The sequence below is a fragment of the Scyliorhinus canicula genome, chromosome 24, assembly GCF_902713615.1.
Source record: "Scyliorhinus canicula chromosome 24, sScyCan1.1, whole genome shotgun sequence".
Classification (NCBI taxonomy): Eukaryota; Metazoa; Chordata; class Chondrichthyes; order Carcharhiniformes; family Scyliorhinidae; genus Scyliorhinus; species Scyliorhinus canicula.
Window position 1 is genome coordinate 26,671,501 of NC_052169.1, and position 25,158 is coordinate 26,696,658.

The 25,158-nt window shown below is 47.9% G+C and overlaps 1 protein-coding gene across 4 annotated transcripts in view; it reads right to left on the bottom strand.

Moving 5' to 3' along the window:
• Positions 1-25,158, bottom strand: part of dhx33 (DEAH (Asp-Glu-Ala-His) box polypeptide 33) — a 117,978-nt gene that overhangs the window by 44,949 nt on the left and 47,871 nt on the right. For 3 of the 4 annotated variants that reach the window (XM_038784313.1, XM_038784311.1, XM_038784314.1), the window contains one exon: positions 14,070-14,255. The exons of the other annotated variant lie outside the window; for it this stretch is intronic. In XM_038784313.1, coding sequence (XP_038640241.1) covers positions 14,070-14,255 — 186 coding nt within the window. The remainder of the gene's footprint in view (positions 1-14,069; positions 14,256-25,158) is intronic. 4 annotated transcript variants of the gene reach the window in all.

Below are 25,158 nucleotides of genomic sequence, written 5' to 3' on the forward strand. Positions count from 1 at the left end.
TACTCTGAGTAACGAAATTTTGCAAAGGAGTAAAAGCAACAGGGTTGTTGTGATGGGAGACTTTAACTTCACAAATATTGACCGGAACTCACTTCGAGCTGGGGGCATGAAGGCATGCATGCCGTATGCCTTCTTGACTACCTTTTCCACCTGTGTTGCCCCTTTCAGTGACCTGTGGACCTGTACACCAAGATCTCGAGCTGTCAATACTTGAGGGTTCTGCCATTCACTGTAGGGAATCTACCTGTATTAGACCTTCCAAAATGCATGTCCTCACATTTGTCCGGATTAAACTCCATCTGGACAGGGCAGAGTTTGTAAGGAGCATCCAGGAGGACTTCTTAAAACAATATGTAGATAGTTCAACTAGGGAAGGGGCTGTACTGGACCTGGTATTGGGGAATGAGCTCGGCCAGATGGTAGAAGTTTCAGTGGGGGAGCATTTCGGGAACAGTGACCACAATTCAGTAAGTTTTAAAGTGCTGGTGGACAAGGATAAGAGTGATCCTAGGGTGAATGTGCTAAATTGGGGGAAGGCTAATTATAACAATATTAGGCGGGAACTGAGGAACCTAGATTGAGGGTGGATGTTTGAGGGTAAATAAACATCGGATATCTGGGAGACTTGCAAATGTCAGTTCAAAGGAATTCAGGACTGGCATGTTCCTGTGAGGAAAAAGGATAACTATGACAAATTTCACGATCCTTGGATAACTAGGGAAATTGTAGGCCTCGTCAAAAATAAAAAGGAGGCATTAGTCAGGGCTAGACGGCTGGGAACAGACGAAGCCTGTGTAGAATATAAGGAAAGTAGGAAGGAACTTAAGCAAGGAGTCAGGAGGGCTAAAAGGGGTCACGAAAAGGCAAATAGGGTTAAAGAAAATCCCAAGACTTTTTACACATACATAAAAAGCAAGAGGGTAGCCAGGAATAGATGGTAGATAGAGGGTAGATAGCCTGGGTCACATTGAGATCCAAAAAGACGAGGTGTTGGGCGTCTTGAAAAATATTAAGGTGGATAAGTTCCCAGGTCCCGATGGGATCTACCCCAGAATACTGAAGGAGGCTAGAGAGGAAATTGCTGAGGCCTTGACAGAAATCTTTGGATCCTCACTGACTTCAGGTGATGTCTCGGAGGACTGGAGAATAGCCAATGTTGTTCCTTAGTTTAAGAAGGGTAGCAAGGATAATCCAGGGAACTACAGGCCGGTGAGCCTTATGAAAGTGGTAGGGAAATTACTGGAGAGAATTCTTCTAGACAGGGTCTCCTCCCATTTGGAAGCAAGAGGCAGCACGGTTTTGTGAAGGAGAGGTCGTGTCTCACTAACTTGATAGTTTTTCGAAGAGGTCACAAAGATGATTGATGCAGGTAGGGCAGTGGATATTGTCGATATGGACTTCAGTACGGCCTTTGACAAGGTCCCTCATGGCAGACTGGTACAAAAGGCGAAGTCACACAGGATCAGAGGTGAGCTGGAAAGGTGGCTACAGAACTGGCTAGGTCATAGAAGGCAGAGAGTAGCAAAGGAAGGGTGTTCTGCAGGGATCAGTGCTGGGACCTTAGCTGTTCATAGTAGATATAAATGATTTGGAGGAAAATATAACTGGTCTGATTAGCAAGTTTGTGGACGACACAAAGATTGGTGGAATTCCGGATAGCAATGAGGACTGTCAGAGGATACAGCAGGATTTAAGATCATTTGGAGACTTGGGCGGAGATATGGCAGATGGAGTTTCATCCGGACAAATGTGAGGTCATGCATTTTGGAAGGTCTAATACAAGTAGATTCCCTACAGTGAATGGCAGAACCCTCGAGTATTGACAGTTAGAGATCTTGGTGTACAGGTCCACAGGTCACTGAAAGGGGCAACACAGGTGGAGAAGGTAGTCAAGAAGGCATACGGTATGCTTGCCTTCATTGGCCGGGGCATTGAGTCTAAGAATTGGCAAGTCAGGTTGCAGCTGTAGAGAACCTTAGTTAGGCCACACTTGGTGTATAGTGTTCAATTCTGGTTGCCACACTACCAGAAGGATGTGGAGGCGATGGGTGCAGAAGATATTTACCAGGATGTTGCCTGGTGTGGAGGGCATTAGCTATGAGGAGCGGTTGAATAAACTTGGTTTCTTCTCACTGGAACAACGGTGATTGAGGGGCGACCTGATAGAGGTCTACAAAATTATGAGGGGCATAGACAGAGTGGATAGTCAGAGACTTTTCCCCAGGGTAGAGGGATCAATTACTCGGGGGCATAGGTTTAAGGTGCGAGGAGCAAGGTTTAGAGGAGGTGTACGAGGCAAGTTTTTTTTTATAAACACAGAGGGTAGTGGGTGCCTGGAACTCGCTGCTGGAGGAGGTGGTGGAAGCAAGGACGATAGTGACGTTCAAGGGGCATCTTGACAAATACATGAATAGGATGTGAATAGAGGGATATGGTACCCGGAAGTGTAGAAGATTTTAGTTTAGACGGGCAGCATGGTCAGCGCAGGCTGGGAGGGCCGAAGGACCTGTTCCAGTGCTGTACTTTTCTTTGTTCTTTGTTCTATTACAATGGGATGAGGGAAGAGCTGGCTAAGGTAGACTGGGAGCAAAGACTTTACGGTGAAACAGTGGAGAACCTTCCTAGCCATTTTTCACAGTGCTCAGCAAAAGTTTATCCCAACAAAAAGGATGGTAGAAAGAAGGAAAATACTTCTTACCATAAGATAATGACGCATGGCGTTAAGAGTACAGCATGGATAGAATGTAGAACATAGAACGATACAGCGCAGTACAGGCCCTTCGGCTCACGATGTTGCACCGACATGGGAAGTCAAAAACTAAAGGCCATCTAATCTACACTATGCCATTATCATCCATATGCTTATCCAATAAACTTTTAAATGCCCTCAATGTTGGCAAGTTCACTACTGTTGCAGGTAGGGCATTCCACGGCCTCACCACTCTTTGCGTAAAAACCCTACCTCTGACCACTGTCCTATATCTATTACCCCTCAATTTAAGGCTATGTCCCCTCGTGCTAGCCACCTCCATCCGCGGGAGAAGGCTCTCACTGTCCACCCTATCTAACCCTCTGATCATTTTGTATGCCTCTATTAAGTCACCGCTTAACCTTCTTCTCTCTAACGAAAACAACCTCAAGTCCATCAGCCTTTCCTCATAAGATTTTCCCTCCATACCAGGCAACATCCTGGTAAATCTCCTCTGCACCCATTCCAAGCCTTCCACGTCCTTCCTATAATGAGGCGACCAGAACTGTACGCAATACTCCAAATGCAGCCGTACCAGAGTTTTGTACAGCTGCAACATGACCTCATGGCTCCGGAACTCAATCCCTCTACCAATAAAGGCCAACACTGGGTGGCAACTTTCAGGGATCTATGTACATGGACACAGAGATCCCTCTGCTCATCCACACTACCAAGAATCTTACCATTAGCCAAATATTCCGCATTCCTGTTATTCTTTCCAAAGTGAATCACCTCACACTTCTCTACATTAAACTCCATTTGCCACCTCAGCCCAGCTCTGCAGCTTATCTATGTCCCTCTGTAACCAGCAACATCCTTCCGCACTGTCTACAACTCCACCGACTTCAGTGTCGTCTGCAAATTTACTCACCCAACCTTCTGCGCACTCCTCTAGGTCATTTATAAAAATGACAAACAGCAACGGCCCCAGAACAGATCCTTGTGGTACGCCACTCGTAACTGAACTCCATTCTGAACATTTCCCATCAACCACCACCCTGTGTCTTCTTTCAACCAGCCAATTTCTGATCCACATCTCTAAATCACCCTCCATCCCTAGCCTCCGTATTTTTTGCAATAGCCGACCGTGGGGAACCTTATCAAACGCTTTACTGAAATCCAGATACACCACATCAACTGCTCTACCCTCGTCTACCTGTTCAGTCACCTTCTCAAAGAACTCGATAATGTTTGTGAGGCATGACCTACCCTTCACAAAACCATTCTGACTATCCCTAATCATATTATTCCTATCTAGAGGATTATAAATCGTATCTCTTATAATCTTCTCCAAGACTTTACCCACAACAGACGTGAGGCTCACCGGCCTATAGTTACCGGAGTTATCTCTACTCCCCTTCTTGAACAAAGGGACCACATTTGCTGTCCTCCAGTCCTCTGGCACTATTCCTGTAGCCAATGATGACATAAAAATCAAAGCCAAAGGCTCAGCAAACTCTTCCCTGGCATCCCAGAGAATCCTAGGATAAATCCCATCAGGCCCCGGGGATTTATCTATTTTCACCTTGTCCAGAATTGCCAACACTTCTTCCCTACGCACCTCAATGCCATCTATTCTAATAGCCTGGGTCTCAGCATTCTCCTCCACAAAATGATCTTTTTCCTGAGTGAATACTGACAAAAAGTATTGATTTAGTATCTCGCTTATCGCTTATAGAGGATTGGTTAATTAATAGAAAGCAAAGAGTGGGGATTAATGGGTGTTTCTCTGATTGGCAATCAGTAGCTATTGGTGTCCCTCAGGGTTCAGTGTTGGGATCACAATTGTTCACAATTTACATAGATGATTTGGAGTTGGGGACCAAGTGCAATGTGTCCAAGTTTGCGGACAACACTAAGATGAGTGGTAAAGCAAAAAGTGCAGAGGATACTGGAAGTTTGCAGAGGGATTTGGACTGGGTTAAGTGAATGGGCTGGGGTCTGGAAGATGGAATATGATGTTGACAAATGTGAGGTTATCCATTTTGGTAGGAATAACAAAAGGGATTATTTTTTAAATGATAAAATATTAAAATATGCTGCTGTGCAGAGAGATCTGGGTGTGCTAGTGCACGAGTTGCAGAAGGTTGGTTTACAGGTGCAACAGATGATTAAGAAGGCAAATGGAGTTTTGTCCTTCATTGCTAGAGGGATGGAGTTTAAGATTAGGGAGGTTATGCTGCAATTGTATAAGGTGTTAGTGCGGCCACACCTGGAGTATTGTGTTCAGTTTTGGTCTCCTTACTTGAGAAAGGACGTACTGGCACTGGAGGGTTGTAGAAGTCAGGTATTTTAAATACACTTAATATAGGTAAGAAGACTGTTTAAGACAGAAATATTAAATCCTAGTTTTAAAATGAAAGAAATATACAACTTCCAAACTCAGACATGTGTTTGGGAAAAACAGAACCACTGATAAAAACATCACATTCTTTCAAGGGCAGCAGCAAATCCCATGGGTTTTAAGGTGGTATAATCAAAGGTTCCATTGTTTTGAATTCTGGCCACTTGTGATAACAGCCTGAACCACATTCCATAACGTATGCAAGCCGAAACATTTTAAACTGTGTCAAAATACAGTTTCATTTATATTTTCGAAATAATAGCATGATGAGATGACTAACGTCTCAATTGTTGCAGATAAGCAACAATTGGAAGTGGCGTTGCATTGGGAGGATGGACGGCTTGTTATCAAATCAAATGTGTTTTGAATATAGCTTAAACCAATTAGGATTATATTGGGGTGTGATCGGATCGCTTAATACAGATATCAAAGAGTATATCCATGGATAATTTGGCCACCATTTTGAGAATAAAGACGAGAGACTAGAGGCAAGAGACTAGAGACTAGAGACTAGAGACAGACAAGTCAAAAAGACTAGAGGCGAGAAGAAAGACAAGTCAGAAAGACACAGAGAGAAAGAGACAGGAAAGAGACAAAGAGAACAAGACAGAAAGAGAGAGAGAGAGAGAGAGTAAAGGAAGAGAGTTAGAAAAGAGTTCTGTATTCCTATTTCATTTTCATACTTTAACTTCAGCCTTTGACTTTTAAAGTTGTGATAAGACTATTGTCTCAGAAGATAATTCCTGTGATTCTTTGAAGAAAATCAAATTGTCTACAAACTACCTTTTAAATCATTTTCAAGTTGTAACCAATGAACTTCAATAAAACAATTCTTATTTGCACCTGACAAGTTTTTAAACTTGAATTTCTACTGAGTTTCAGCAATGTCTCACCAACAACCGGCAACCGTAAATTAAACAAAACTGGATTCAAATCATTTGATACAACAAGGGTGTGCAGAGGAGATTCACTAGGTTAATCCCAGAGCTGAAGGGGTTGGATTATGAGGAGAGGTTGAGTAGACTGGGACTGTACTCGTTGGAATTTAGAAGGATGAGGGGGGATCTTATAGAAACATTTAAAATTATGAAGGGAATAGATAGGAAAGGGATTAATAGCCTGCGGATTAATTTGACTCAACACGGGAAACCTCACCCGGCCCGGACACGGAAAGGAGTGACAGATTGATAGCTTTGCGGGCAGGTTGTTTCCACTGGCGGGTGAAAGCAGAACTAGGGGGCATAGCCTCAAAATAAGGGGTAGTAGATTTAGGACTGAGTTTAGGACGAACTTCTTCACCCAAAGGGTTGTAAATCTATGGGATTCCTTGCCCAGTGAAGCATTAAATGTTTTTAAGGTAAAGATAGATAGTTTTTTGATGAATAAAGGGATTAAGGGTTATGGTGTTCGGGCCGGAAAGTGGAGCAGAGTCCACAAAAGATCAGCCATGATCTCATTGAATGGCGGAGCAGGCTCGAGGGGCCAGATGGCCTACTCCTGCTTCTAGTTCTTATGTACAAAGGATTTAACCCTGAAAAGTGAGAGGTGGTATACTTTGGAAGGAATAATGTGACAAGGAAATATTCAATGAATGACATCACACTGGGAAGTCCTGAGGAACAGAGGGACCTTGGCGTGTTTGTAAATAGATCTCTGAAGGCAGAAGGGCAGGAACAGAGGGAAGTAGACCTTGGAAAATAGGAGACAGGTTTAGATAAAGGATCTGGATCGCCGCAGGCTGGGGGGGCCGAAGGGCCTGTTTCTGTGCTGTAATTTTCTTTGTTCTAGTGAAAAGGGCATATGGGATACTTGCTTTTATCAATCTGGGCATAGATAGTGATTCACCAGGATGCAAAGAGAAGTTGGATAGGCTTGGGTTGTTTTCACTGGAGCAGAGAAGACTGAGGGGCGACTTGATCGAGATTTACAAGATTATGAGGGGCATGGACAGGGTGGATAGGGAGTAGCTGTTCCCCTTAATTGAAGGGTCAGTTACGAGGGGACACAAGTTCAAGGTGAAGGGCAGGAGGATTAGGGGGGCTGTGAGGGACAATGTTTTTACCCAGAGAGTGATGACAGTCTGGAATGCACTGCCTGGGAGGGTGGTAGAGGTGGGATCGCACAAATCCTTTAAAAAGTACCTGAATGAGCACTTGGACGTCATAACATTGAAGGTTATGGGCCAAGTGCTGGAAAGTGGGATCAGGTGGGCAGGTCAGGGCCTTTTGTGCATCGGAGCAAACTCGAGGGACCGAAGGGCCTCTTCTGCACTGTGAGATTCTGTGATATCATCCTGTGTAGGACACGGGTTATAACAACCTGGATAGTATCATGATGATTATCAATGAAATAGGCATTTTGTTCCAAATTTACTCATTAATTGAGCTTCAATTCCCAGAGCTGCTATGCGGGGATTTGAACATGCATCTTGCCAGCAGGCCTCGGAATTTGCAGTTACCATGGAATAATAGTGGTTATGCCAGATTATAAACAGAGGAATTAGAATTAGTTACGGAGTATTAAATACACAGACAAATGCTGAGAGAACAGGTGTGAAATCTGATATTATTATATATTTTTTTTAATACATTTTTATTTTATATAATACAAAAAAAAGAATAAAACACAAACATAAAACCCCCAAAACATAGACTAACCCCTGTTCCCCTCCCTTCCCTTCTCCCCTCCCTCTAAGCAACTAACGGTGATCAACTCCTTGAATTACACAATAATCGGCTATCATCTTCAGGAAAACACGTCAATTGCTCCCCTCACCGATAATTTGGCTTTCTTGAGGAACTCCATCAGATCTCCCAGCCACATTGAGGTACTGAGGAATAAGGCCCCAGCTCAATTTTCAGAATCAGCGAGGAGGCGGCAACCCAGAAACCCACACGCTAATAAAATGTATTTTATTACAAACGTGCATCGAAGCAGGTTACAGCAAATAAACACTCCGGGAAACATACTTCCCAACAATCATCTGTACAGACTCTACAGATTTTTCTTCTTTTTCACCCCCCCCCCCCCCCCTCCCTCAGCATCCTGCTGAGCCCCTTAACTCATACTTTATCTTCTCTAACCGCAGGAAGTTGTACAGGTCACCCAACCAAGCCGCTACCCCCGGTGGCGATGCCGACTGCCCCTCCAGCAAAATTCGCCACCATGCAATCAGAGAGGCGAAGGCCAAGACTTCAGCCTTCCTCCTCTCCATGAGCTCAGGCATCTCTGAAACCCCAAATATCACCACCAAAGGGTCTCCTTCTCCACTACCCTGGCTAAGACAACAAACACTCTCGCAGAGAATCTTCCCAATTTTTCTCAATCTCAAAACATATGCGCGTGATTCGCTGGCCCCCACCACACCTCTCACACTCATCTGCTACCCCCTGAAAGAACCCACTCATTCTCACCCGAGTCCTATGCGCCCTGTACACCACATTAAAGTATATCAGGCTCATCCTTGCACATAAGGAGGTCCTATTTACCCTACGCAGTGCCTCACTCCACACTCCCCAACTGATCACCCCTCCCAACTCCGCTTCCCATTTCTCCTTGATCTTCACCACCTGCTTGCCTCCCTGCTCCCCAGCCACTTATATATATCCCCAATCCCTCCCTCCCCTTCCACATCCGGGAGCAGCAGTCACAACAGGGTGTATCCCGGCAACTTCAGGAACCCACTCTGACCTACACTATTCCATTTTCATCCATATGTCTATCCAGTGACCACTTAAATGCCCTTAAAGTTGGCGAGTCTACTACTGTTGCAGGCAGGGCGTTCCACACCCCTACTACTCTCTGAGTAAAGAAACTGCCTCTGATATCTGTCCTATATCTATCACCCCTCAATTTAAAGCTATGTCCCCTCGTGTTGGTCATCACCATCCGAGGAAAAAGACTCTCACTGTCCACCCTATCTAACCCTCTGACTATCTTATATGTCTCTATTAAGTCACCTCTCAGCCTTCTCCTCTCTAACGAAAACAACCTCACGTCCCTGAGCCTTTCCTCGTAAGACCTTCCCTCCATACCAGGCAACATCCTAGTAAATCTCCTCTGAACCCTTTCCAAAGCTTCCACGTCCTTCCTATAATGTGGTGACCAGAACTGCACGCAGTACTCCAGGAGCGGCCGCACCAGAGTTATGTACAGCTGCAGCATGACCTTGTGGCTCCGAAACCCAATCCCCCTACTGATAAAGGCTAGCACACCATATGCCTTAACAGCCCTATTAACCTGGGTGGCAACTTTCAGGGATTTATGTACCTGGATGCCGAGATCTCTCTGTTCATCTACACTACCAAGAATCTTGCCATTAGCCCAGTACTCTGCATTCCTGTTACTCCTTCCAAAGTGAACCACCTCACACTTTTCCGCATTAAACTCCATCTGCCACCTCTCAGCCCAGCTCTGCAGCTTATCTATGTCCCTCTGTAACCTATAACATCCTTCAGCACTGTCCACAACCTCACCAACCTTCGTCTCATCTGCAAATTTACTAACCCATCCTTCTACACCCTCTTCCAGGTCATTTATAAAATGACAAACAGCAGTGGCCCCAAAACAGATCCTTGCGGTACACCACTAGTAACTGAACTCCAGGATGAACATTTGCTATCAACCACCACCCTCGGTCTTCTTTCAGCTAGCCAATTACTGATCCAAACCGCTAAATCACCTTCAATCCCATACTTCCGTATTTTCTGCAATAGCCTACCGTGGGGAACCTTATCAAACGCCTTACTGAAATCCATATACACCACATCAACTGCTTTACCCTCATCCACCTGTTTGGTCACCTTCTCAAAAAACTCAATAAGGTTTGTGAGGCATGACCTACCCTTCACAAAACCGTGTTGACTATCGCTAATTAACTTGTTCTTTTCAAGATGATTATAAACCCTATCTCTTATAACCTTTTCCAATATTTTACCCACAACCGAAGTAAGGCTCACAGGTCCATAATTACCAGGGTTGTCTCTACTCCCCTTCTTGAACAAGGGGACAACATTTGCTATCCTCCAGTCTTCCGGCACTATTCCCGTCGACAAAGACGACATAAAGATCAAGGACAAAGGCTCTGCAATCTCCTCCCTGGCTTCCCAGAGAATTCTAGGATAAATCCCATCTGGCCCAGGGGACTTATCTATTTTGACACTTTCCAAAATTGCTAACACCTCCTCCTTGTGAACCTCAATCCCATCTAGCCTGGTCGACTGAACCGGAGTATTCTCCTCTACAACATTGTCTTTCTCCAGTGTAAACACTGACGAAAAATATCCATTTAACGCTTCCCCTATCTCCTCTGATTCCACACACAACTTTTTTTTTCTGGCTTCCTCCCTGGCTTCCTCCACCAGCTTCTTTAAGTTTCACTTATGTCCATTCCCTCGCTACCTGAATCCCCAAATACCTGCGCCTAAGCCCCGCCACCTTAAAAGGCCCTAAATTAGCCTGCTCCTCCAGCTCATTCACCAGGAAAACCTGTTTTCCCTACATTCAGTTTATACCCAGAGAACCCACCAAACCTCCACAACAGGCCTATGATCCTTCCCATACTCTCCAGCGGCATAGAGCGACACCCCCTTATAAGCCCCTGCCATTCTGCCGACCCCCTGGGAGCCATCGGCAACAGCTCTATGGCCAGCTCAAACAGCAACAGCGACAATGGGCAACCCTGCCTCGTACCCCTGTGTAAATCGAAGCTTTGAGAGCTCATATTGTTCGTCCTCGCATTTGCCCTTGGTGCCACATACAGCAACCGCACCCATGCCACAAATCTCGGCGCAAATCCAAACCTACCCAGAAACTCGAACAAGTGCCGCCACTCCACCCGATCAAATGCCTCGTCCGTGTCCATGGACACCACCTCCGGTACCAGGACTCGAGGGATTCAGCACTACATTTAATAATCTCCTTCTATTACTCGTGAGCTGCCTGCCTTTCACAAAGCCTGTTGGATCTTCTGCAACCACCTCCGAGACACAATCCTTCATCCTCCCCGCCAACAACTTAGCCAATACTTTCACATGTGTCGTGGGCAACACAGTAGCATAGTGGTTAGCACAATTGCTTCACAGCTCCAGGGTCCCAGGTTCGATTCCCGGCTTGGGTCACTATGTGCGGAGTCTGTCCATCCTCCCCGTGTCTGCGTGGGTTTCCTCCGGGTGCTCTAGTTTCCTCCCACAGTCCAAAGATGTGCAGGTTAGGCGGATTGGCCATGCTAAATTGCCCTTGTGTTCAAAATGGCCCACAGTCGGGTGGGGTTACTGGGTTGTGGGGTGGAGGTGTGGGCTTGGATAGGGTGCTCTTTCCAAGAGGTGGTGCAGACTCGATGGGCCGAATGGCCTCCTTCTGCACTGCAAACTCTATGAATAGTGATATGGGTCTATACGGGTCCTTCCCCTTTTTCAGGATTAACGTAACCACTGCCTGCATCATCGTCTCTGGCAGCTCCCCCTTCTCCAGTGGGTCTCCGGCAGCTCCCCCTTCTCCAGTGGGTCTCCGGCAGCTCCCCCTTCTCCAGTGGGTCTCCGGCAGCTCCCCCTTCTCCAGTGCTTCTTTAAACACCCCCAACAGAAGTGGTGCCACGTCCGTCGCAAAGTCCTGATTAAATTCCACCAGGTATTCATCCGGCCCCGGAGCCTTCCCTGAGTTCATACCCCAGATACTATCCAGCACCTCCCTCAGCCCCAGGAACTCCACCAATACTTGCCTCTTTGCTTCCTCCATCTGGGAAAATTCCAGCTCGTCCAGAAACCGCCCCATGTTCCCCTCCTCTCCTCCCAGGTCCACCTCTTAAAGACCCTGGTAGTACTCCTTAAACATTTACCTTCCCTGGCTCCGACACCATATCCCCAGCCCGTATCGTCAATATTTCCCTGGATGCAGTCTGCCTCCGCAGCAGGTGTGCCCTCCCCATACTCATATTGCAACCCCTCTTGCCTGACGCAGTTGCCCTACGGTCCTCCCCGTTGTCAGCCTGTCAAACTGCCCCAGCAACTTTTTCCTTCTCGCCAATCTCTCCACGGTGGGCACCCTCGAATATTCCCTGTGCACCTCCACTATCTTGCTCACCAGACGGTCATGTTCCTCCCTCCTTTCCTTTTCCACTCGAGCCTTAAACATAATAATTTCCCCCCGGATCACTGCCTTCAGTGCTTCCCAGAAAGTGGCTGCCGACACCTCCCCATCCGGATTGAAATCCACATACAGCTTCATTGCGACCCAACCAAAATCTCCAAACTCACTACAAAGTAATCGATTCTCAAATACACTTTGCGGAGCAGACTCGATGGGCCGAGTGGCCTTATTCTTTTCCTATGTCTGATGGTCTTACACCTTATAGACGTGCAATAAATAAAATAGAGTACTCCCTTCCCCCTGGGTTCTGAAAGTGCCATGGATCCACCATGCCCATCCTCTCCATAAACCACCCCCCCCCCAAACCCCCTCGCCATTTGTACCGTACCCATTGACCTGGGGCTCGACCTATACACCCCCGGCTCTAGGACACAATTAAAATCTCCTCTCATGATCAACTGGTGTGTGGCCAAATCTGGGATCGCTGCCAGCAACCCCCTCATAAAACCCGTACCATCCCAATTTAGGGTAGACACATTTACCAACGCCACCGGTGCCCCTTCCAATACCCCACTCACAATCATATCTCCCACCCGGATCCCTCACCTCCTTCACCCTCACAAATCACATTTCTTGCTCATTAAAATTGCCACCCCCCCCCTCCATTTCAAATCAAACCCCGTGTGAAAAACCTGCCCGACACACCCCTTCCTTACCCTAACCTGGTCCTTCACACGGAGGTGCGCCTCCTGCAGGAAGACCACCCCCGTTTTCAAGCTCTGAGGTGCGCGAACACCCGCTATTTTTTAAAACCGACCCATTCAGTCCCCGGACGTTCCACGTTATCAACCTCACCGGAGGCTTGCGCCTCCAATCCCCTCTACTGTCCGTCATTTTCCCCACTGAACTCCAGTCTCCTTAATTCCACTCAATAGCTAGCCCATCCCAGGTGGCCCCCTTCTGAACCCCTGAGCAGGTCATCTCTCGCCCCCTGCCACGTTGCCTGAATAGCACCCACCGAAGCCTGCACGGGAGTCAGGGAGCGAGAATCCCTGTTCACCATTTAGAATGTCGGCCCTTTTAGGTATGGGGGAATTCAAAGAATAGTGGTGAGTTTTTAAACTTCAAATGAGAGGCTCAACAGACTGGGGCTGGAGCGTAGGAGGCTCTGAGGTGATCTTAGAGGTCTATAAAATAATGAGGGGCATAAATAAGGTAGATAGTCAACATCTTTTCCCAAAGGTGAGAGGGGAGAGTTACAAAAGGGTCCAGAGTGGCAATCTTTTCAAACAGAGGGTGGCGAGTGTCTGGAATGGGCTGCCAGAGGCAGTAGGAGAGGTGGGTTTAATTTTGTCTTTTAAAAAGCATTTAGACAGTTACATGGGAAAGTTGGGTACAGAGGGGTATGGGCCAAATGCGGTCAATTGGGACTAGCTCAGAGGTTTAAACTGGGCGGCATGGACAAGTTGGGCCGAAGGGCCTGTTTCTTTGCTGTAAGCATCTGTGATTCTATGCTGTGCTTCGATTCCGGGTCCTTGGGTCTCATGACAATGCCACTCGGCCACCACTTTCCCAGAAAGAAGGAACTGTGCAGTGGCATCAACGGGGAAATTACAAGCTTCCCAAAGCAAAATACGACCAAAATGCAGAAATCCCACAACAACCTTTTCTAGAACTGAAAGCAGAAAAGGTTAACGGTGAGCTAAAGTTTAACAGCTATCCATCCAAATGGGCAAGGACAAAGAGACTGTTCCGGAGCAAACAGCTGCAAGGAGCTCACAAATCACTTTTTACCTACAGGATGTTACTCTTTTTCTCCGAAGAAGGAATGGAAATATGTTTCTGCTGATTTAATTATCTGATTGACGGTTTAGGAATTTTAAGAAGTACCTTCTGTCCCAGTTGAAAGACTCTGAGCTGCTGCGGTTGAGGAAGCGACGCGTACAGAGGAAATACTGTCATTCTCGCACAGCCTTGTGGAAGGTGTTTTGCAATTTCCCTGCACGTTCTACTCATACTTTCAATCTCTTCCTGACCAGTCAGAAAAACCAAAATGCTGTGGGACGGTGGGGCTTCCTGTTGGAAAGATAACAGAGACTGTCTATTCACAGAAACACTACTTACTTCAGATACCGTCCCTCCCTCACACATCATACCAACTTTCATTCAATTTTCTTTCAAATGGGAATGCCATGTTTAATTAGGACACCCACAATGTCAGAAAAACAATGCCAGTGATGGTCAGGATACTTTCACAGAACACAAAAGAAAAGTGAGAAAGACTCCAATATTCAGGATAGTTTGCCTTCATAGAATCATAGAATTTACAGTGCAGAAGGACGGCATTCGGCCTATTGAGTCTGCCCCAGCCCTTGGAAAGAGCACCCTACTTAAACCCACGCCTCCACCCTATCCCCGTAACCCCACCTTTTTAAAATGTAAATTTAGAGTACCCAATTCATTTTTACCAATTGAGGACCAATTTAGCGCAGCCAATCCACCTCGCCTGCACATCTTTGGGTTGTGGGGGTGAAACCTATGCAGACACGGGGAGAATGTGCAAACTCCACACGGATAGTGACCCAGAGCCGGGATCGAACCTGGGTCCAGAGGAGGTTCACAAGAATGATCCCTGGAATGAAGAGCTTGTTGTATGAGGAACAGTTGAGGACGCTGGGTCTGTACTCGATGGAGTTTAGAAGGATGAGGGGGCCTCTTATTCAAATTTACTGCGAGGCCTGGATAGAGTGGATGTGGAGAGGATGTTTCCACTTGTAGGAAAAACTAGAACCAGAGAGCGAGAGAGAGAAAGAGCGAGAGAGAGAAAGAGCGAGAGAGAGAGAAAGAGCGAGAGAGAGAGAAAGAGCGAGAGAGAGAGAAGAGAGAGAGAGAGAGAGAGCGAGAGCGCGCGAGCGCGAGAGAGCGCGAGAGAGCGCGAGAGAGCGCGAGAGAGCGCGAGAGAGCGCGAGAGAGCGCGAGAGAGCGCGAGAGAGCGCGAGAGAGCGCGAGAGAGCGCGAGAGAGCGCGAGAGAGCGCGAGAGAGCGCGAGAGAGCGCGAGAGAGCGCGAGAGAGCGCGAGAGAGCGACACCCCCCCCCCCCCAAACAACGGACCGGCAACGACCTCGTGGTGAGCAGCGAGAGGAATGAAGGAAGGAAATGAAGGAAGGGAAAGGAAAGGAAGGGAAAGGAAGGGAAAGGAAAGGAAAGGAACCAACCACAACCCCCCCCCCCCCCCAACACAGAGGCAGCAGGGTAGCATGGTAGTTAGCATAAATGCTTCACAGCTCCAGGGTCCCAGGTTCGATTCCCGGCTGGGTCACTGTCTGTGTGGAGTCTGCACGTCCTCCCCCTGTGCGCATGGGTTTTCTCCGGGTGTTCCGGTTTCCTCCCACAGTCCAAAGATGTGCGGGTTAGGTGGATTGGCCATGCTAAATTGCCCGTAGTGTCCTAATAAAAGGGGGGGGGGGGGGTTGTTGGGTTACGGGTATAGGGTGGATACGTGGGTTTGAGTAGGGTGATCATGGCTCGGCACAACATTGAGGGACGAAGGGCTGTTCTGTGCTGTAATGTTCTATGTTCTAAGCGAGAGCATCTATTGCTGTTATTCTCGGCTCCAGGTAAGATGTCTAGGCGTATTTTGAAACAATTATACGTAATTGGTCTAGGATTTTATTATGCCTTTTGATCCTAGCCAATTTGACAAATGGGCAGCAACCTGAAATGTGTGAAAGTGTTTCACTCGGTGCCTCGCACCTCCTGCATGTTTTAACAAAATTTGGACGTCCCCTTGATAGGGTAGTCCGAGTTGGATAGAGATTGGATCTGAGCAACAGATTATTAATTAAATGATGTGCTTTCATTTTGTGGAAAGGTTTGATCCATGAATTAGAAATCATATCATTACGATAATATGTAATACCAGAGCCCTGGCTGACCAAGTTCTTCCATTTCTCAAACTCCCATTCCCTCCGCGCGGCGTACCGGTTCACTGGTCTCACACTTGGCCGATCTTGTTCCCTTAATATGGGCAATGCCGCGGCTACCAAATTTCTGGAGTTCTCTTCTTGGTTGTCATTTGGCGTGTTGGGAGCGAAATCTTCTATCTCTTTAAGGCCCTTAAGCCTCCTTAATCTATTGATGGTTTTGGTGTTATTTTCGTCCCGATATTGAAATGACGCTCTTATGATCTTATCGGAGGACTTCTCCAGTGCTTCACGTTTGCGAATGATAGCAGATGGAATTAATACTTCAAGCTTTGGCATGCCCAGCCCGCCACTCCTGTTAGATGAATACAGGATGCCATCGGAAACGTGCGGTGGAAGGTGTAGGATATTTTTTGTGGAGTTACGGATGATCTGATCCTGTTTGCAGAGGTCGTTCTGCGACGCTTCGGACAGGATCAGATGGAAATACAACCTGGGGATGACATGTGTTTTTAAGATCTCTATCTTTTGTACCGGTCGGAGAGCTGCCGCCTGTAACGAACTAGTCCAGGTTTTAAGCTTGTCCGACCAATCCCCTTCTGACATGCCTGCCCAAGGATCTATCCGGACTCCCAGGTACTTTTCAGTATCACCTGGTGGGATGTAGGAGATAACTTCATTTCTAAGCTTCCAGTTCACACGGTGATTATAAACAAAGGTCTTGGACTTTTAGGTGAAGTGAAAGCCCTTGGTCTTTTTGACAATTATTGCCAGACCCGTATTGATACAAAAGGACCGGAGAAACTTTAGGTTCCTATCCATCCCGACGTGCAAGTCGCTCAAAATGGCGAAGTCATCTGCAAAGGCCAAGGCAGAGCAATTGACCCGGTATTCTCCCAGGGGCATGATAGCTCCGGAGTTGGCCTCTTCCAGGGTGCAAATCAATGGATCCATCGCAATGTTGAAAAGAATTGGAGAAAGTGGGTCTCCCTGTTTGACACCCCTTTCAATTTTTATTGCTGCGGTTTTGGTATTTTTACCTTCAACCATTGTTGTGTTACCGGTATACAGGTCTGTGACCAGCGATATGAAATTGTGGGGTAACTGCATTCTTTGCAGTGTTTTCAGAATGAGTTTATGTCCAACTGAGTCGAATGCTTTTGCCAAATCGACGAAGACAACTGCAAGGTCCTTTTTATTCTTCTTCGCCCCCTTACTGATATTCTCAAGGATAGCAATATTTTCGTTGCATCCCGGGGTAGCTGCAAGGAAACCTTTCTGACATGGGTTGATCCAAACGGTCTCACTGAGACATTGCCATAATTTTGGTAAAAAGGCGGAGCAGCATGGTAATAGGCCTCCAGTTGTCAGCGTCTTTTAGGCGCTCTTGATCTTCGCATTTGGGTATCAATACTGTTCGACTCTTTTTGAGAGAATCAGGGATCGTTGCCGATTTAATCCAAAGAGAGAAGAGTCGAGGAATTCGGGTGTTATCTTTCTCGTGAATGTCCTGAATGTCACCCAACTTCATGCCATCTGGACCAGGCGCACTTTCCTCATCAATTCCCTCGATTGCTTTAGAGACTTCCTCATCTCCAATTGGCTTCATCAGCTCTCCCTTATCTACGCAGCCCTGGTATGTGGCGAACTTGCTCACGTTCGCCCTATTGTTTGGTTTAGACAGTTTCTCTTGAAAACAAAGTTCAAGCTCCTCGATGGTTAGAGGACATGAGGTATTGGCCGGTGTGTCCATAATTTGCCTAGCGAGTAGGCGCCTATTATTTTTGTAAAGCAGTTGTGTTGTTCTGAAGATTGCTTTCCGGGCTGTCCATCTTTTTCGTGCTCCGCTCTTAGCGTTGCACTTTCTCGTCTTATTTTTCTCCTCTTGACCATTTCGAGGTCTTTTATCTTTTTGGGATTTCTCCCACTTTGGCATCAGCAAATTGGTGATGTCTTCAACGATCCCGATGCCTTCAGCCCAACTGTTGGGGTCGTTCCTCATGTCCAATAGTTGTTCAGCTTTTGTAAGCTGATCATCAATATCTGTCGTGGGATTGAATTTGGTGGTGGTCTTAACTTTCTCTGCGGACACGGGTCTGATGTACACGGGTTGCACGTTTCCTCCTCGGGTTCGGACGCTGGGTTATCCTCCGTGGGAATATTCTCAGCTGCTGCTGCGACTACCTTTGGTGTTCTCTGCAGAATTTTGCGTTTGTCAGAAATTTGTTTTGCTGACTTAGTTGTTAGGATAGAAGCGATCATTTTATTAATACACCGCTCTTCCTCGAACCGAACCTCCAGTTGTCTTAAGAGGGCAACCTCCTCTTGCAGACCACTTCTGGCCTCGTCTTCCCTTTTTGGTTACGACTTTAGTTGTCTCAATTCTTTTCACATTCTGTAGAGCTGGATGCTCATGTCTCTTGTGTTGCCCAAGTCCGCTTTTCGTCGTAAACCTCTTCTTGCAAATGCTACATCCGAAAGCTCCAGCCGGAGCCGTTTGCCTTGTTCCCTTACATTTAGCAAAGTGGCAGGCGATAGAATGATATTCGACTGTTTTGTTACATTTTGAGCATTTCGTTTTGATGACTTTGACTTGGTGGAGTTTAGTCATGTGGCTGTTAAATAGTCCCATATTGGGGAGCACGGTATCGCAAATTCTACAGAACAGACCATCGGTGGGATAATGAACAGTCACTTCATTGACTGATGTTTTGTCACATCTGAAAAAAAAAAATGAAAATCGCTTATTGTCACGAGTAGGCTTCAATGAAGTTACTGTGAAAAGCCCCTTGTCGCCACATTCCGGCGCCTGTTCGGGGAGGCTGTTACGGGAACATCTGTTACTGTTACATCTGGGTGCGATTACGACCCCTTCTATGAATGCGATCGCATCAGTTGTTTCATCATCCAGATTTTGTTTGCCAAAATTGATTGAAGTTTCCATTCCCTGATTCCCTTTACTGTATGTTTTGCTATAGAAGGTCTGGGTAACAATCACTCCTGTCGGTTGGGAAGACCGCACAGGTTCTTCTATAGCAGCATTAAAGTGTTCTACTATTGGGGATGCTGGTCTTTCTGATCTGGTGTCCGGATCCAGTTCCCAATAGGGTAGGAGATATCATCTATATGGCCTCTTGTCTACTTCATCCGTTTTGGTCGATGTAGACTCTGTTACTAGCCTGGCGGGCCGGCTAGCACATGTGCAGCTTCGGCATTTATCGCAGAGCGTTGACGCTGACGCTTCTGCGGGGCGGTTATTTCTCCGGGACGCAGCCCATCCGGACTTGTCCATCATAGATAGCATTATAATTAGAGTTTTAAATAGCAATATCCTAAGATATCCGATCCACCCGGATCACAGCCATCTCGTGTTTTATCTCACTTGACGTTTAGTCCCTCAATAGTCCAGAGGATTATTAAGTTTACCAGCGGGGCCGCGTGGAGGCACGTCAATCCTTGTGATGACAAAAACACGTCAAAAACATCACAAGGGTAACCAACCAGAGTTGACACACTCAGAAGAGCCAGCTGAAAATGTCATAGTTACTCCCGCTGGGGGTTTGGGAGGGGGGGGGGGGGGGGCACAACCCCAGGGGAGAGAAAGACAGACAGATGGCTGGACGAAAGAAAGACACCAAGGACCAAGGTGAAGGGACAGCGAGACGCAAGCAGCAGCAGCAGGGTAAGGCGCATGAGCAGCGCAGGCACGCAGCCCTATAAGACGAGACAGAGGTACAGGCGAGCCGGAAAGAGAAAATGGTGGCGGACCAAGCAGCGGAGGACACAGTGGCCATCATGAAGGGGGCACTCTGGTCAGAGCTCCAAGCAATGATGAAGGAGACGACGCACAAAATGCAGCAGACCGTCGAAGGCCTGGAAGTGAAGGCGCAGGAAAAAACGATTCTGGAGTTGGAGAGGGCCGCCTCGGACCAGAGCGGCAGGGTGATAACCCTATAAGCAGAGGTCAAAAGTCCCAGGGGAGCCCAAGAGGGAAAGTGGACACCAGGAAAATAGGTCCAGATGGCAGAACATTAAAATAGTGGGTCTGCCAGAGGGGAGAGAGGGCAGTGACCAAACAGGCTACATCACTCAAATGATGGGCAAGCTAGTGGGAAAGGAGGTATTCACAAACCCACCAGAAATGGACACAGGTTGCTCCGACCCTGGCCTAAAGCCAGGGACCAGCCCAGAGCAATTATTGAGAAGCTGCACCTGTTCAAAGACCTGGAGAGAATCCGAAAGTGGGCCCGGCAAACGAAACAGAGCACATGGGAAGTGAAGACCATAAGGGTGTATCAGGATATTGGGGCGGACCTGGCCAAAAAAAGGGCTGAATTCAACAAGGCGAAATCAGCACTGCACAAAAGCAAGGTCAAACTTGGGATGTCATTCCCAGCCAAACTCTGGGTAACATTTGAGGGGGAAAGCTGAATTTTACAACCCAGCGGCAGCTGATGAGTTTGTTAGAGCGAACAAGCTGGGGGAGGAGCACACGCAACCGCAATGAAAGACATGGGGACGGAAAAAGACGGGAAAACCAGGACAAAGAGCGGAGGACAATGGACTCATGACAGGTACGTATGTTATGCCTTGCACGGGACTGTGCTGTCTTGTCTCAGAGCTTATCACCTCTCTCAATGCAATGGGAGGGGGTGGGGAGAATGGAGCGAGGGAAATGAGGGTGAGGAAAGCGAACAGGAGGGCGAGACAAGTAGGAGAAAGGTTAAACAAGGCCAGAACTGGCCGAATACTGGGAGGATGGCCACCATACTAGCGAGGAGGGCCAACACAGGAGGGCAGGAAAGAAGGAGGGCCGCGGCGCCCCTCAGGAGAGGAGGAGCTCAGGCACAAGGAGGGGAGGGAGGGCAGAAGGAGGGGGAGGGGGGGCAGAGAGAGAACGCAGGGGGGGGGGGGGGGGAGAAGAGAGGAGTCTAGGGGAGAACGCAGAACCAAAGAGAAGGGCGAGATAGTAAAGCAGCACAGACATAAGCCTCAGCGGGCAGGGAGCAGGGCGAGGAACAAAGAGGGTGCCGCAAACAGCCACACGAGAGGGCATCAGGGCGGAGGGAGACCCCCGATCGTAGGCGTGCACCCGTGTGGCGTACACAGCTGGTGGCCGCATTGGGTGCCCCCTGGGCAAAAGGAAACCCCTGAGCGCTGGAGCCCGACCCAAAGGTGAGAGCAGTGACCCTGGCCATTTTGGACAGCCCCCCCAGCAAAGGGAAACCCCGGAGTGCAGGGGTGCGTCCAGGTAAGTATGGGTGGTCCCACAGGACCGGCGGGGAGGAGGAGTCAGAAACCCCCCAACCAGGATTGTTACCTGGAATGTAAGTGGACTCAACGGCCCAGTGAAAAGATCCAGAGTGTTCACCCACTTAAGCCTAAAAGCCGACATAATCTACCTACAAGAGACGCACCTGAGGGAGAAGGACCGACTGCTGATAAGGAAGTGTTGGGTGGGGCAGACTTACCACTCATGCTACGGGTCGAGTGGTGTAGCAATATTAATTAGCAAAAGAGCGAGGTTTACAGGAACCAAGATAGTTACGAACCCAGGGGGAAGGTACGTCATGGTCAGCGGTGTGTCGTGGAAGGGGCACCGGTCGTACTGGTAAATGTGTACGCTCCCAACTGGGACAACTCAGAATTCATGAACATAGAACAGTAAAGGCTCTTCAGCCCACAATGTTGTGCCGACCATTTACCCTAATCTAAGGTCAACCTAACATACACCTCTTCAATTTACTGCTTTCCATGTGCCTGTCTAAGAGTCCCTAATGACACTGATTCCACCACCTCTGCTGGCAGTGCATTCCACACACCCACCACTCTCTATGTAAAGAACCGACCGGTGACATCTCCCCTATACCTTCCCCCAATCTTCCATTCTGGAAGTCGATAGAAAGTACTCTGAGGCCCCAACTGTAGAGCTGCTGGCGGAGAGGAAAAAGCTGCAAACGGACTTTAACCTGCTATCCAATAGGAAAGCAGCGTACCAACTCCGGCAGGCACGGGGGGGACCTTCTACCAACACGGAGACAAGGCTGGCCACCTATTGGCTCACCAACTGAGAAAGCAGGCAGCCACGAGGGAAATAGCGCAGGTTAAGGATAGCAAAGGCAGAGCCAAAGGAGGTCAATCGGGCATTCAAGACCTTCTACCGGGGATTGTACGCCTTCGAGCCCCCCCGACGGGGATGCGGGGATGAAACAGTTCCTAGACAGACTGGAACTGCCAGTGGTGGGGGAGGACAGGCGGGGGGAGCTGGAAGCACCAATAGACCTGGGAGAAATCATGGGGAGCCTCAGCTCCATGCAGGCGGGGAAGGCACCGGGACCCGACGGCTTCCACAAAACATTTGCACCAGTTCTGGCCCCACACCCAAGGGACATGTTGATGGATTCACAGGCAGGGGGCACCCTGCCTCCAACGCTAGTACAGGCCACAATCTCACTAATACCCAAAATAGATTAAGACCTGATGGAACATGGATCATACAGACCCATTTCACTGTTGAACGTGGATGCAAAAATACTCGCAAAGATCCTGGCCAAAAGGCTGGAGGGCTGTGTACCAGAGATGGTCGCAGAGGACCAAACGGGCTGTGTAAACGGTAGGCAGCTCACAGCGAACATCAGGCGGCTGCTGAGTGTGATAATACTGCAAATACTGAAAGAGTTTGGAACCTTCTCGGGCTACAAACTTACCTGGGCAAAAGCGAGACATTCCCAGTGAACCCAAACGGGGGAGGGGCAGAGCTGAAGGGTCTCCCGTTCAAAACGGCCCAGAACAGACTCCGTTACCTGGGGATCCAAATAGTCAGAGACTGGACACAGATCCACAAGTAGAACCTGACCAGCCTGGTGGAGGAAGTAAGAAAAGACCTTCAACGGTGGGGCTCACTCCCACTCTCCCTGGCGGGAAGAATGCAGATGATCAAGATGAACGTACTGCCAAGGTTCCTCTTCCTGTTTAGATCCATACCAATCTTCATCCCCAAGGCCATTTTCCAAAACATAGACAGGCTAATAGTGACGCGTGGTGTGTGGTGTCTGGGGAAGAACCCGAGAATTCCCAAACCGACACTGCAAAGAGGGAAAGTCAGAGGAGGCCTGGCTCTACCGAACCTACAATACTACCACTGGGCAGCAACGGCAGAAAGAGTGAGGGATGAGTACAAGAACCCGACACAGATTGGGTACAAATGGAGGAGGCCTCCTGTAAAGGAACAACCCTCCGGGCCCTGGCCACAGCAGCACTCCCATCCTCCTCAACAAGGTACACGAGTCCAGTGGTAGCGGCCACGCTGAGAACGTGGGCCCAGTTGAGACAGCATTTTGAGATAACCAAAATGTACCTTATGTCCCCATCTGCTGCAATCACAGATTCCCCCCAGCCATGCTAGATACCACCTTCAAAAGATGGAGGCAGGACGGGGGCACACTTACGGTCTGGGACTTCTACATAGGGTGCAGACTGGCGACACTGGACGAACTGACGAGGAATTGGAAACTAGCAAGAGGACAGGAATTGAAACGCCTCCAAACAAAGGACTTCCTCCGCAAAGAGACAGGAGGGACCCCGGGGCCCCAGAAAGCACATTACTAGAGGACCTGATAGGCACGAGCAGCGAGAAAGGGGAGGTATGTGGGAAAATATATAGACAGCTACTGGACAGAACCTGAACACCACGAGACGGGACCAGACAGAAATGGGAGGATGAACTGGGGACAGAGCTCGGGTGGGGACTCTGGAGCAAAGCACTGAGCAGGATGAACTCCACCTCCTCCTGCGCAAGGCTAAGCCTAATGCAGCTCAAAGTGGTGCACAGAGCGCACCTGACCAGAATCCGAATGAGCTGGTTCTTCCCGGAGGTGGAGGATAAATGTAAACGGTGCCAGAGGGGCCCGGCCAACCACACCCACATGTTCTGGGCTTGCCCCAAGCTTGCTGGGTTCTGGACAGCCTTCTCCAAGGCATGGTCCAAGGCTGTCTCTCTGCACAGCAGCATGTTTTAATATTTTAGCAAACGGGATTATTTAAATGATAAAATATTAAAGCATGCTGCTGGCAGAGACACCTGGGTGTGCTAGTGCACGAGTCATAAAAAGTTGGTTTACAGGTGCCACAAGTGATTAAGACGACAAATAGGACAGTGGGCTAAACAGCTGGCTTGTAATGCAGAACAAGGCCAGCAGCGCAGGTTCAATTCCCGTACCGGCCTCCCCGAACAGGCTCTGGAATGTGGCGACTAGGGACTTTTCACAGTAACTTAATTGCAGCCTACTTGCGACAATAAGCGATTATTATTATGGTCTTACACAGACTCAGAAAAAATGCCTAGTCTTGTGTTCTAGCCCTCTCGGCATGAATACTAACATTGCATTTACCTTCCTAACTGCCGACTCAACCTGCACATTAACCTTACGAGAATCGGGAACAAGGACTCCCATGTCCCTCTGTGCTTTTGATTTCCTAAGCATTCACCATTGAGACAATAGCCTATGCCTCCAATCCTCCTTCCAAAGTGCTTAACCTCAACTTTTTCACATTGCATTCCATCTGCCATTTCTTTGCCCACTCTCCGAGCCTGCCAAAGCCCTTCTGCAGCCCCTCTGCTGTTATATCTTTAGCTGCTGTTGTATAGAGTCAAAGGTTCTGCTCCTTTTCCACAAACACCTTTAATTTACTTCAACAGACTCTGCACAAAACTCGAACATCACATCCCCTGACACAAAGGCCACCTGAAGCCCCTTTACATATCAGTGTCAATTATTGGATACTTAACATAAGTGAGACAACTAATTGGAAATTTGCAATGTCTATCCTTAACTTTTTTCATTGACACTATTTGTAGAGTGCACATTTTCCCACAGGGATTTATTGTCAATGTGAGGTTATCCATTTTGGTAAGAAAAATAGCAAAAGGGATTATTATTTAAATGATAAAATATTAAAACATGTGGCTGTGCAGAGAGACCTGGGTGTGTTAGTGCATGAGCCGCAAAAAGTTGCTTTACAGGTGCAACAGAAGGCAATGGAATTTTGTCCTTCA